Genomic DNA, 13822 nt, shown 5'->3' on the forward strand with positions numbered 1-13822 from the left:
TAATAAAGCTGTATCGAACTATACAATGCAGGTCTGTTTGGCTTGTTTTTCGTAGACCTTTCAAGCATATATTCTCAGTGCAGTAGAGAAGACCTTCATTTGACAGCTGCACACTCGTCTCTATAGGCCAGTAACATGTGCAGGGGTCTGGGCACAGAGTGTTCTGCCTTCATTTCTGCCTCGTGTTTTTGAGCGCGTACATTGCGGTTCTGCTGGCGACTGAAGCTCCAGGCTTTCAAGCTTAAAAAAAACGGAGAGAGGTTTATTATGAAATTGCACTGCAACAGACAAGCCTCAGTGAAGATTGGAGAATTCAGAGAGCCTACCAGTACAAACGTCTCTCCTTCTTGGGCAAAATGTGCCATAGACTGGCTAACTCTTTAGTGACTGTAGTAGAGGGGATGCCGGGATAGGAACTATGTCAAAATAATAGATTTATTAAGATGGGTTTAATAGTGGATGTATCATTTATTTTAAGCAAAAATAGTATTTATACACACCTGATATATAATTTTCTGTTCATTCGGCAGAACATAATGAAGCCGTTCACACATTTCTTCTTGAGATTTGGCTGTGTTGTAACACGTCCTCTTCTTGAAGTGTGCCTGTGTGAACAGACTTTTGCTCTCTTCAGGGGAATGAGTTGTTCTGGGGTCTCATCTTCTGAGCTTTTGTTCTCTTCCTCGCTCTTGAAGGACAGATTGCTGCCATTTCCAGCCCTCATGACTGAAGTCTCCCAATTTGCAGTACAAAAAGATACCATGAATAAGAAATCTCACTATAAAACAGTATCTCAGTTAACTAATATACAACAGGGTTCCAAAAGTCCGCAAGTGAAAAATACTTTTATTTTGCTTTTTTTCTCATTCCAGTTTTGACAATGTACGGTAATATTTCAGCATAATATTTTGAGTGAAATGTTGACAGTCTGTACAAAGAAATCACATAATCAGCGTCACAAATGAGCCGTTTCCTGATTTATCATTTTTTAAATGTCCCTCAGAAACCCAAGCATATTCAGTCTTAAAAGAATTCTTCATGAAACCATTTTTTTAGGCAGAATTCTCATTGGATTACAATTTGGAAAACTTTGCAGAATTGAAATGCTGGTTTGCATTTAGTGTCACAAAATTTCAAAAGTTTTGATAACGTAAGTGAAAGTTGTAAATTATGAAAATATACCACAAATTTATTTGAAATATTATATATTTAAACCAGTAAAGATACAGTCAAGAAAAGTTATTTGTCTATTTAAATACTGTAACAAATTATTTATATCAAAGCCTATTTTAAATATTTTTAATATTGATATTGGTACTGTTATATCAATGAGACAATAATGTCAACAACTGGAATTAAAAAAATATATAATAATTTGGAAAATTGGGCTCCACTGTGTGAGAACATTAATCAAAAGTATGTCCAGCATTGTATTTTTGCAACAAAAATTTAAGAAAAAAGATCTCAAACGTAAATACTTTCAGAATTTCAGGGCATGTAAGCCTTCTCCCATCACCAGACATTGTTACGTGTAGAAACACTTATTAAGTGAAAGTTACTGCAGGTATTATTTCATTTCTACAGTTTACACAATCTTTGCTGTTCTGTTTTGCTGGGTCTCTGAGGGTTAATCAGAGATTTTCATTGTGGTCTCAGAGTTTTGGACCCCCCCCTGTATATTTAAGGTAATGAAGGATCACAAAATTTGGCCTACTACAGAGTCATTTGCAAAGCTGCCTGGCAAGCTGGGACTTTTTAAGACGGTAGATTCTGGGGTGACCCACACGTCCTCAAATAATGCTATTAGGGTAAAAAAAATATAATATTCAGTCAGCATTACAGCAACACTGTGTTGTTTGTTATTTCACACTGTCAGTAATGTGCTAAAAGTTTTTAACAATACATTATTCATAAAAAATACATCTATTTACATAATACATGCTCAGAAAAGTCTCAAAAGCCGTCAGTGGGGTGGTGCACTTCTAAAAGGCACTAATATGTACCTTTAAACTACTATTATGCACCTTTTAAGGATAAAGAAGGTGCAAAGGTGTACTTTTTGAAAAGGTACTGCCCCAGTGACATTACTTTTGTAGCTTTTTACTGAGTGTGGTATACATGCTTGTCTATATTAGTATAGAATGAATATCCAATAAAATATGTGTGGGCATATATGGATTATTTTTACTGTGTAGCGCCTCCCGTCCATCTGGATGGAGAGAACAGCTCAGGCCTTGAGAAGGGGATATAAGCAGAGATGGGTTGAGAGTCCGGCTGTGTGCTTCCCGAAGGGGTGAACGCAAAGGTAGTACTGGTGTTTTTTGCAGCGTAGGGCTGAAAGGGAAACGCTTTTTCCATGCAGCCGGAAAAGCTCCAAGCATGGGGTCTTTCAGAAGAATTCCTGATCTGAAGATATGGGAAAACATACAAATGAGTTGCAAGCTTGCACACAGGTACATCTCAAGCTGCCATTTCTCTGCTATTCACAAACATAAATCAAATATCTGAAACACAAACCCGGATGGAGGTGTATCCAACATATCTCTCCCTGGGCTTCCATCTTCACTTCCTGTCTGGTTGTCACAGAAACTACAGGTAGATTCAGCTTCAGTGCTCCCTGATAACAAAAAAATAACCCCGGGTATCCTTTAAGTTTCAGTGTGTGGATTTAATTGATATCTAACAACAAAGAAAGACAAGACTTTGTCACCTGTATTGAAGGAGGACGTTGTGGAGTTGGAATCTAGAGAGCTTTGTGATGGCTCGCTATCATCAGCAGGCCACAGGTCTTTGTCCTCCGCAGTTTGGGCTTCTGACGAATTGCTTTGTCCATCACTCAGGTGTTCTTGCTCCTCCACAGCTTTTATGATAAATCTCTCAGAGTTCTGGCTCTGAGGATCCCTCTTTTTGTCACTTAATCGTACTGTTTATAAATGTATAGATACGGCAGTGTAAATGAAAATAAATACCATTTTATACAATATTATATTTTGTATAATATATTTTATTCTTCAAATACAAAACTTCACCTGTATACTTGTTTATGCGACTGTAGGTATACATGTTCTTGGCTTTTAGGAACTGTGGAGGTGTGCAAGATAATGGAGAGTCTTCACTCTCCGACTCTGATTCTGATTCTGCAGACACAAAGGCCATAGAATTTAGTACATACAGTATCATATGCCCACTTCCATATTTCACAACATATGCATAAAAAACTTGCATTGAGTATAAATAATGAAGCAGCTGACTTCTCTCATGGTTTTCGGACAGACGGTGAGGATGACTCTTCAGACTGTGAATGTGACTCTGGTGAAACTTGAAGCACTGCAGCATGTTTATCAGGGTGTCCTGTGGACACACACACACACACACACACACACACACACACACACAGAAATAAAATATGTTGTTTTTAAATATTCTTTTTTTTTTCTTTTTTTTTTTACTTTATGCGTTATTTATACTATGTAGCAAATAAAAATATATTTTATGTTTGTATGTTAACACTTACATTAACACATATTATGACATAAAACACATATTAAAAAACATTTTAAACAATCGTATGTAAAATACATTTTTATGACAGCACCACCGAGTTAATTTCGCGGTCTATGTAATGCTGGTATGTAAACAGGTTCCCATATTTCTTTGATCACTAATTTGTCGCTAACATTTAAGTTTTTATCCTTTTTACATGGATTTGCATTTTCTTAGGTATAAGTTATTTCCCTTACCTGAATTATTCTCTATGGAATGCACTATACTGCGAAATTAAGTCGCCTCCAACATGTAACTTCTTAAAATGACATTGGACAAGAAATGGGCCAATCAGCTTCAGCGCTTACGCGGATTGGATAACGAGAGTCACACAGGCCTCGTGACAGTTGGTTACGTTACTAGGCCGCGAAAGTATATTTCATTTAATGTTATAATACTTTCTCCTGTTATAACTTAGACATTTGTATGCAACTTTTCGTAAAATGAAAACAATGACTTTTTTCAGCCGTGTTTAAGCATCAAGAACATGTACATATCAGCACAACATAGCAACATTTCTCAACAAATTATATGATTTGGAGGCGTGGCTATCTGCGAAAGCTTGACGTTTTAATTTACGGAAACCAATAAAAATTTTGTCATTCAATTTGGGGACGCCAGGGTTACATCAGTTTCACATATCAGCTACAACGTGCAAATATGAGCAAATAATTTCTATCTGCCTAGATAATTTCCCTTTCATCTACATTTTAGAATGTTTTGATAAGATATTTAAATAATTTTAACCTGTTATTGAATACTTATGCTCAAATGCATGTGAATATGAAATATATATATATATATATATATATATATATATATATATATGTATATATATGTATATGTATATATATGTATATGTATATATATGTATATGTATATATATATATATGTATATGTATATATATATGTATATGTATATGTATATATATATGTATATGTATATATATATATGTATATGTATATGTATATATATATGTATATGTATATGTATATGTATATATATATATATATATGTATATATATATATATATATATATATATATATATATATATATATATATATATATATATATATATATATATATATTATTGCAATTGAAAGAATAATAACAGTTATGAAGTTACAATTTATAATTAAAGCTGCAAGCAGCATTTACCGGGGTTCAAGCACATTAAGGCCTCTGAGGTGGTCTGAGCCAACCTGGATGCAAGGATGAAAGTTAAACACATCCAAAATGGAGAACAGGCTAACAGACAGACACACACACTGAAAGTAAATGATTAGACTAATATATGTATACTCTATAAGCATATGCTCACACACACACACACACACACACACACACAAACAAAGACACACATATACATGCACAAACATTTTGTTGCAGATATAGGTATTTGAAATAAGTGATAGGTGATAATAAACTTATTGCAAGTCTTTTCTTTTTAAGAGTTTAGATGTCATTTTGAGGTTAAACTGTAATCATAATGTGGCAAAATTTTAAAAACTGATATATCTGTATGAACAAAATGGAAAACATTGACTCAATGAGATTTAAAATGTTATAACAGTTCATTTTTTAATGTTTTGGCATGAATTCATGAATCCTTTCAACAGTACTGTTCAACTTTACTGAATGAGCCCATTAGTGGTCTTCCGCTGCCATCTAGTGGTTATAAATTGCATTTACTCCAACAACACTGTGTTTTTAAACATAACTGTTATAGTGTTTTTTTTTTTTTTGCCCAATCTCTCTTAAATTTTGCATGCTTGTTTAGAATGAAATTATGCATTATTTTACACAGTTTTGATAATTTGTGGGCTTTCTGATTGTATTAATAGGCCTTTGTGTGCACTATGAAAAGAACATATTATAAAATGACTGGTTTATAGTTGCCCAAATGCAATTGTTCAACATGTTTTTGATAATTATTGACCTTCAGAGTCTAGAGAATTGTACTTCAGTGGTTTTATTGATTTTCATCTTAAACTGTATCACAAGTATGCCAAAGTAACTTTTTTAAATAATCTTGAATATTTAATTAACAGCTTTATTGACAACATTGGTCCCAGAGGCAAAGTTGTTCAGAATGAGGAGATATATCATATGATATGAAGATTTGGTGTTTTTGAGTGAATATATGAGCATTTTCAAACAATTTGAGGCCATTTACCATATAAATCTTGTGTTTTGAGACCTTTTCTACTGTTATAGCGCCACCTATGGTCTGATCTCCATGAAACTTTGCATGGTTGTTAAGAGTAACCTGTTACATGATTTCACTGAGTTTCATAAAGTTTTGAGTTTTCGTTTAGGTTTTATAGGCTTTGGGGTATGTTTGGCCACACCCCTTTTTCTATATTACACCTTTACAGCTAACCAAAGGACAAAATTCAACATTTTTTTAATAATTATTGATCTAGAGAGTCCACAGAATATTACTGCAGTGGTTTGGTTCCGATCGGGCAAAAAACCTAGGACTAGTTCGCAAAAGTAGGTTTTTAACATATTTGTGAATAACAATTGAACGATTTGATTGACAGCAATGGTTCTTGAGGCAAAGTTGTGCATTATGAGGAGATCTATCAAATGATATGCATATTGTGTTGATATGTGAAACACCACGTGATTACAGAGCCATAAAACTCGTTAGCGCCAACTAGTGGCCGATTTCTTTCAAAATTCTTACAGACCTTAAGGTTCATGAGTCGAACGTACCCAGCGAGTTTCGTTCCGATCAACATCCGTTAACCCTTTCAAATAGGTGCTTAAATTTGTTTGGCCAATGGCGGCCATGTTTTTTTAGATATGCAAATGTCCTCATAGGTACTTGTGCCCCTTCAGACCAAGACACTGCATACCAATTTTCAAGTCGATCGAGCCAACGGTTGCCTAGTTATAGCAATTAATGTGTTTTTTCTATCTTATAGCGCCCCCAAGTGGCAGAGATGCGCAATTTTTTTGATTTGTCCAAGGATTGAGCTCATACATATGTGTACTGAGTTTGGTGAAGATATCTCATTCTGTTCAAGAGTTATAGTCAAAATAGCATTTGGCTAACGTTAGCATAGACGCTTTTTGGTGTACTGTTTCGCGTAAGAATTGAAATTTCAACTTTTTTTTGATAATTATTGATATTGAGTGTCCAGGGAATATTTATGAAGTGGTTTGGTTCTGATTGGTTGAAAATCCTAGGACTAGTTCGCAAAAGTAGGTTTCGGATATAGCTCGATTTTGCGAGAAAACGGTGCGTCGTAGACCCCAAAAAGGCGCCGTGCACTTTTGTTCGGGCTAACCCAAGGATTGCAACAATGCCATGTTTTTGAGTCTACGGCTAACGGTATACGATTTACGGCCAAAAATGTCCAAAATTTTTGTTTTTTGCGCTGTAGCGCCCCCGTTAGGCCGATTGGGCTGAGACTTTGATAAGTTCTCCCCAAATTGAGCTCTACGATCTGACCAAATTTCAGCTCTCTAGGCCTTACGGTTTGGGCTGCACGTTCAGTTTTACGGCGGAAGAATAATAATAATAATAATAATAATAATAATAATAATAATAATTAAAGCTGCAAGCAGCATTTACGGGGTTCAAGCACATTAAGGCCTCTGAGGTGGTCTGAGCCAACCTGGATGTACGGATGACAGTTAAACACATCCAAAACGGAGAATAGGCTGACAGACAGACACACGCACTGAAATTAAATGATTAAACTAGTTTTAAGAGTTTGGATGTCATTTTCAGGTTTCACTGTAATCATAATGTGGCAAAATTTTAAAAACTGGTAAGTCTGCATGAACAAAATGGAAAACTTTAACTCAGTGAGATTTAAAATGTTGTAACAGTGTTTTTTTTTTTTATTGTTTAGGCATGAATTCATAAATCTTCTCAAAAGTACTGTTTCAATTTGCTGAACGAGCCCATTAGTGGTCTTCCGCTGCCATCTAGTGGTTGCATTTACTCAAACAACACTGTTTTTAAACATAACTGTTATAGTGTAAAGTTTTTTGCCCAATCTCTCTTAAATTTTGCATGCTTGTTTAGAATGAAATTAGGCTTTATTTTACACAGTTTTGATAGTTTGTGGGCTTTCTGTTTGTATAAATAGGCCTTTGTGTACACTGTGAAAAGAACATATTATACAATCACTGGTTTATAGTTGTCCAAATGCAATTTTTCAACATGTTTTTCATTATTATTGACCTTCAGAGTCTAGAGAATTGTACTTCAGTGGTTTTATTGATTTTCAGCTTAAAGCCTTGGACTACTTTGCCAAAGTAACTTTTTTAAATAATCTTCAATATTTAATTAACAGCTTTATTGACAACATTGGTCCCAAAAGTTGTTCAGAATGAGGAGATCTATCATATGATATGAAGATCTAGTGTTTATGTGAATATATGAGCATTTTCAGACAATTTGAGGCCATTTACCATATCAATCTTATGTTTTGAGACCTTTTCTACTGTCATAGCGCCACCTGTGGTCCGATCTCCATGAAAATTTGCATGCTTGTTAAGAGTCACCTGTTACATGTTTTCACCAAGTTTCATAAAGTTTTGAGTTTTCGTTTAGGTTTTATATGCTTTTGGGTATTTTGGTCACGCCCCTTTTCTAATTTAGCCAGTTAAAGCTAACCAAAGGACAAAATTCAACATTTTTTTGATAATTATTGATCTAGAGAGTCCAGAGAAAATTACTGCAGTGGTTTGGTTTCGATCGGGTAAAAAATCTGGGACTAGTTCGCAAAAGTAAGTTTTTAACATATTTGTGAATAACAATTGAACGATTTGATTGACATCTTCGCTCCTTGAGGCAAAGTTGTTCACAAAGAGGAGATCTATCATATGATATGAAGATCTAGTGTTTGTGTGAATGTATGAACATGTCCTACAAATTGTGATCATTTTCTATTGAAAATGTTTGTTTTTGAGGCTTTTTCAACTGTTATAGCGCCACCTATGATCCGATCTCCATGAAACTTTGCATGCTTGTTAAGAGTCACCTGATACATGATTCCACGAAGTTTCATAAAGTTTTGAGTTTTCGTTTAGGTTTTATAGGCTTTGGGGTATGTTTGGCCACACCCCTTTTACTAAATTACCCCTTTACAGCTAACCAAAGGACAAAATTCAACATTTTTTTGATAATTATTGATCTAGAGAGTCCACAGAATATTACTGCAGTGGTTTGGTTCCGATCGGACAAAAAACCTAGGACTAGTTCGTAAAAGTAGGTTTTTAACATATTTGTGAATAACATTTGAACAATTTGATTGACAGCAATGGTTCTTGAGGCAAAGTTGTGCATTATGAGGAGATCTATCAAATGATATGCATATTTCGTTGATATGTGAAACACCACGTGATTACAGAGCCATAAAACTCGTTAGCACCAACTAGTGGCCGATTTCTTTCAAAATTCTTACAGACCTTAAGGTTCATGAGTCGAACGTACCCAGCGAGTTTCGTTCCGATCAACATCCGTTAACCCTTTCAAATAAGTGCTTAAATTTGTTTGGCCAATGGCGGCCATGTTTTTTTGAGATATGCAAATGTCCTCATAGGTACTTGTGCCCCTTCAGACCAAGACACTGCATACCGATTTTCAAGTCGATCGAGCCAACGGTTGCCTAGTTATAGCCATTTATGTGTTTTTTCTATCTTATAGCGCCCCCAAGTGGCAGAAATGCGCAATTTTTTTGATTTGACCAAAGATTGAGCTCTTACATATGCGTACCGAGTTTGGTGAAGATATCTCATTCCGTTCAAGAGTTATAGTTAAAATAGCATTTGGCTAACGTTAGCATAGACGCTTTTTGGTGTACTGTTTCGCGTAAGAATTGAAATTTCAACTTTTTTTTGATAATTATTGATATTGAGTGTCCAGGGAATATTCATGAAGTGGTTTGGTTCTGATTGGTTGAAAATCCTAGGACTAGTTCGCAAAAGTAGGTTTCGGATATAGCTCGATTTTGCGAGAAAACGGTGCGTCGTAGACCCCAAAAAGGCGCCGTGCACTTTTGTTCGGGCTAACCCAAGGATTGCAACAATGCCATGTTTTTGAGTCTACGGCTAACGGTATACGATTTACGGCCAAAAATGTCCAAAATTTTTGTTTTTTGCGCTGTAGCGCCCCCGTTAGGCCGATTGGGCTGAGACTTTGATAAGTTCTCCCCAAATTGAGCTCTACGATCTGTCCAAATTTCAGCTCTCTACGCCTTACGGTTTGGGCTGCACGTTCAGTTCTAGGGCAGAAGAATAATAATAATAATAATAATAATTAAAGCTGCAAGCAGCATTTTACCGGGGTTCAAGCATTTAAGGCATCTGAGGTGGTCAGAGCCAACCTGGATGTTTGGATGACATTTAAACACATCCAAAATGGAGAACAGGTTAACAGACAGACACACACACTGAAAGTAAATGATTAGACTAATATATGTATACTCTATAAGCATATGCACACACACACACACAAAGACACACATATACATGCACAAACATTTTGTTGCAGATATAGGTATTTGAAATAAGTGATAGGTGACAAAATTATTGCAAGTCTTCTCTTTTTCAGAGTTTAGATGTCATTTTCAGGTTAAACTGTAATCATAATGTGGCAAAATTGTAAAAACTGATACATCTGTATAAACAAAATGGAAAACATCAATTCAATGAGATTTAAAATGTTATAACAGTTAATTTATTAATGTTTTGGCATGAATTCATGAAAACAGTACTGTTTAACTAGCTGAATGAGCCCATTAGTGGTCTTCCGCTGCCATCTAGTGGTTATAAATTGCATTTACTCAAACAACACTGTGTTTTAAAACATAACTGTTATAGTGTTGTAATTTTTTTTTGCCCAATCTCTCTTAAATTTTGCATGCTTGTTTAGAATGAAATCATGCATTATTTTACACAGTTTTGATAATTTGTGGGCTTTCTGTTTGTATAAATAGGCCTTTGTGTACACTATGCAAATAACATATTATAAAATTATTGGTTTATAGTTGCCCAAATGCAATTGTTCAACATGTTTTTGATAATTATTGACCTTCAGAGTCTAGAGAATTGTACTTCAGTGGTTTTATTGATTTTCATCTTAAACCGTATCACAAGTATGCCAAAGTAACTTTTTAAAATAATCTTGAATATTTAATTAACAGCTTTATTGACAACATTGGTCCCAGAGGCAAAGTTGTTCAGAATGAGGAGATTTATCATATGATATGAAGATTTAGTGTTTTTGAATGAATATATGAACAATTTCAAACAATTTGAGGCCATTTACCATATAAATCTTGTGTTTTGAGACCTTTTCTACTGTTATAGCGCCACCTATGGTCTGATCTCCATGAAACTTTGCATGCTTGTTAAGAGTCACCTGATACATGATTTCACTGAGTTTCATAAAGTTTTGAGTTTTCCTTTAGGTTTTATAGGCTTTGGGGTATGTTTGGCCACACCCCTTTTTCTAAATTACCCCGTTGCAGCTAACCAAAGGACAAAATTCAACATGTTTTTAATAATTATTCATCTAGAGAGTCCACAGAATATTACTGCAGTGGTTTGGTTCCGATCGGGCAAAAAACCTAGGACTAGTTCGCAAAAGTAGGTTTTTAACATATTTGTGAATAACAATTGAACGATTTGATTGAAAGCAATGGTTCTTGAGGCAAAGTTGTGCATTACGAGGAGATCTATCAAATGATATGCATATTGTGTTGATATGTGAAACACCACGTGATTACAGAGCCATAAAACTCGTTAGCGCCAACTAATGGCCGATTTCTTTCAAAATTCTTACAGACCTTAAGGTTCATGAGTCGAACGTACCCAGCGAGTTTCGTTCCGATCAACATCCGTTAACCCTTTCAAATAGGTGCTTAAAATTTTTTGGCCAATGGCGGCCATGTTTTTTGAGATATGCAAATGTCCTCATAGGTACTTGTGCCCCTTCAGACCAAGACACTACATACCGATTTTCAAGTCGATCGAGCCAACGGTTGCCTAGTTATAGCAATTTATGTGTTTTTTCTATCTTATAGCGCCCCCAAGTGGCAGAGATGCGCAATTTTTTTGATTTGACCAAAGATTGAGCTCATACATACGTGTACCGAGTTTGGTGAAGATATCTCATTCCGTACAAGAGTTATAGTCAAAATAGCATTTGGCTAACGTTAACATAGACGCTTTTTGGTGTACTGTTTCGCGTAAGAATTGAAATTTCAACTTTTTTTTGATAATTATTGATATTGATTGTCCAGGGAATATTTATGAATTGGTTTGGTTCTGATTGGTTGAAAATCCTAGGACTAGTTCGCAAAAGTAGGTTTCGGATATAGCTCGATTTTGCGAGAAAACGGTGCGTCGTAGACCCCAAAAAGGCGCCGTGCACTTTTGTTCGGGCTAACCCAAGGATTGCAACAATGCCATGTTTTTGAGTCTACGGCTAACGGTTTACGATTTACGGCCAAAAATGTCAAAAATTTTAGTTTTTTGCGCTGTAGCGCCCCCGTTAGGCCGATTGGGTCGAGACTCGGTATCTGACAAGAAGGCCGGACTACTACATTCTGACCAAATTTCAGCTTTCTAGGCCTTACGGTTTGGGCTGCACGAACAGTTTGAGTGGAGAATAATAATAATAATTAAAGCTGCAAGCAGCATTTACCGGGGTTCAAGCACATTAAGGCCTCTGAGGTGGTCAGAGCCAACCTGGATGTTTGGATGACATTTAAACACATCCAAAATGGAGAACAGGCTAACAGACAGACACACACACTGACAGCAAATGATTAGACTAATATATGTATACTCTATAAGCATATGCACACACACACACACACAAAGACACACATATACATGGACACACATTTTGTTGCAGATATAGGTATTTGAAATAAGTGATAGGTGACAAACTTATTGCAAGTCTTCTCTTTTTTAGAGTTTAGATGTCATTTTCAGGTTAAACTGTAATCATAATGTGGCAAAATTGTAAAAACTGATACATCTGTATGAACAAAATGGAAAACATTGATTCAGTAAGATTTAAAATGTTATAACAGTTAATTTATTAATGTTTTGGCAAGAATTCATAAAAACAGTGCTGTTCAACTTAGCTGAATGAGCCCATTAGTGGTCTTCCGCTGCCATCTAGTGGTTATAAATTGCATTTACTCAAACAACCCTGATTTTGAACATAACTGTTATAGTGTTGTTATTTTTTTTTTCCCAATCTCTCTTAAATTTTGCATGCTTGTTTAGAATGAAATTATGCATTATTTTACACAGTTTTGATAATTTGTGGGCTTTCTGTTTGTATTAATAGGCCTTTGTGTACACTATGCAAATAACATATTATGAAATTATTGGTTTATAGTTGCCCAAATGCAATTGTTCAACATGTTTTTGATAATTATTGACCTTCTGAGTCTAGAGAATTGTACTTCAGTGGTTTTATTGATTTTCATCTTAAACCGTATCACAAGTATGCCAAAGTAACTTTTTTAAATAATCTTGAATATTTAATTAACAGCTTTATTGACAACATTGGTCCCAGAGGCAAAGTTGTTCAGAATGAGGAGATTTATCATATGATATGAAGATCTAGTGTTTTTGAGTGAATATATGAACATTTTCAAACACTTTGAGGCCTTTTACCATATAAATCTTGTGTTTTGAGACCTTTTCTACTGTTATAGCGCCACCTATGGTCTGATCTCCATGAAACTTTGCATGCTTGTTAAGAGTCACCTGCTACATGATTTCACTGAGTTTCATAAAGTTTTGAGTTTTCGTTTAGGTTTTATAGGCTTTGGGGTATGTTTGGCCACACCCCTTTTTCTATATTACGCCTTTACAGCTAACCAAAGGACAAAATTCAACATTTTTTTAATAATTATTGATCTAGAGAGTCCACAGAATATTACTGCAGTGGTTTGGTTCCGATCGGACAAAAAACCAAGGACTAGTTCGCAAAAGTAGGTTTTTAACATATTTGTGAATAACAATTGAACGATTTGATTGACAGCAATGGTTCTTGAGGCAAAGTTGTGCATTACGAGGAGATCTATCAAATGATATGCATATTGTGTTGATATGTGAAACACCACGTGATTACAGAGCCATAAAACTCGTTAGCGCCAACTAGTGGCCGATTCCTTTCAAAATTCTTACAGACCTTAAGGTTCATGAGTCGTACGTACCCAGCGAGTTTCGTTCCTATCAACATCCGTTAACCCTTTCAAATAGGTGCTTAAATTTGTTTGGCCAAT

The 13822-nt window shown here is 35.3% G+C and overlaps 2 protein-coding genes across 2 annotated transcripts; both read right to left on the reverse strand.

The window, feature by feature from the left end:
• Positions 1-1180, reverse strand: LOC127942352 (meiosis initiator protein-like). The gene is made up of 3 exons (XM_052538038.1): positions 501-1180; positions 327-416; positions 1-240 (listed from the first exon to the last, which is right to left on the reverse strand). The coding sequence occupies exons 1-3, from the start codon at positions 761-763 to the stop codon at positions 96-98; spliced, it is 498 nt and encodes a 165-aa protein (XP_052393998.1). The 5' UTR covers positions 764-1180; the 3' UTR covers positions 1-95.
• A 489-nt stretch (positions 1181-1669) lies between these two features.
• LOC127942289 (uncharacterized) lies at positions 1670-3336 on the reverse strand. The gene is made up of 6 exons (XM_052537968.1): positions 3252-3336; positions 3030-3137; positions 2711-2923; positions 2518-2617; positions 2189-2406; positions 1670-1800 (listed from the first exon to the last, which is right to left on the reverse strand). The coding sequence occupies exons 1-6, from the start codon at positions 3334-3336 to the stop codon at positions 1697-1699; spliced, it is 828 nt and encodes a 275-aa protein (XP_052393928.1). The 3' UTR covers positions 1670-1696.
• Positions 3337-13822: the final 10486 nt, after the last annotated feature.

The sequence above is a fragment of the Carassius gibelio genome, chromosome A21 (assembly GCF_023724105.1).
Source record: "Carassius gibelio isolate Cgi1373 ecotype wild population from Czech Republic chromosome A21, carGib1.2-hapl.c, whole genome shotgun sequence".
In the NCBI taxonomy this organism is placed as follows: Eukaryota; Metazoa; Chordata; class Actinopteri; order Cypriniformes; family Cyprinidae; genus Carassius; species Carassius gibelio.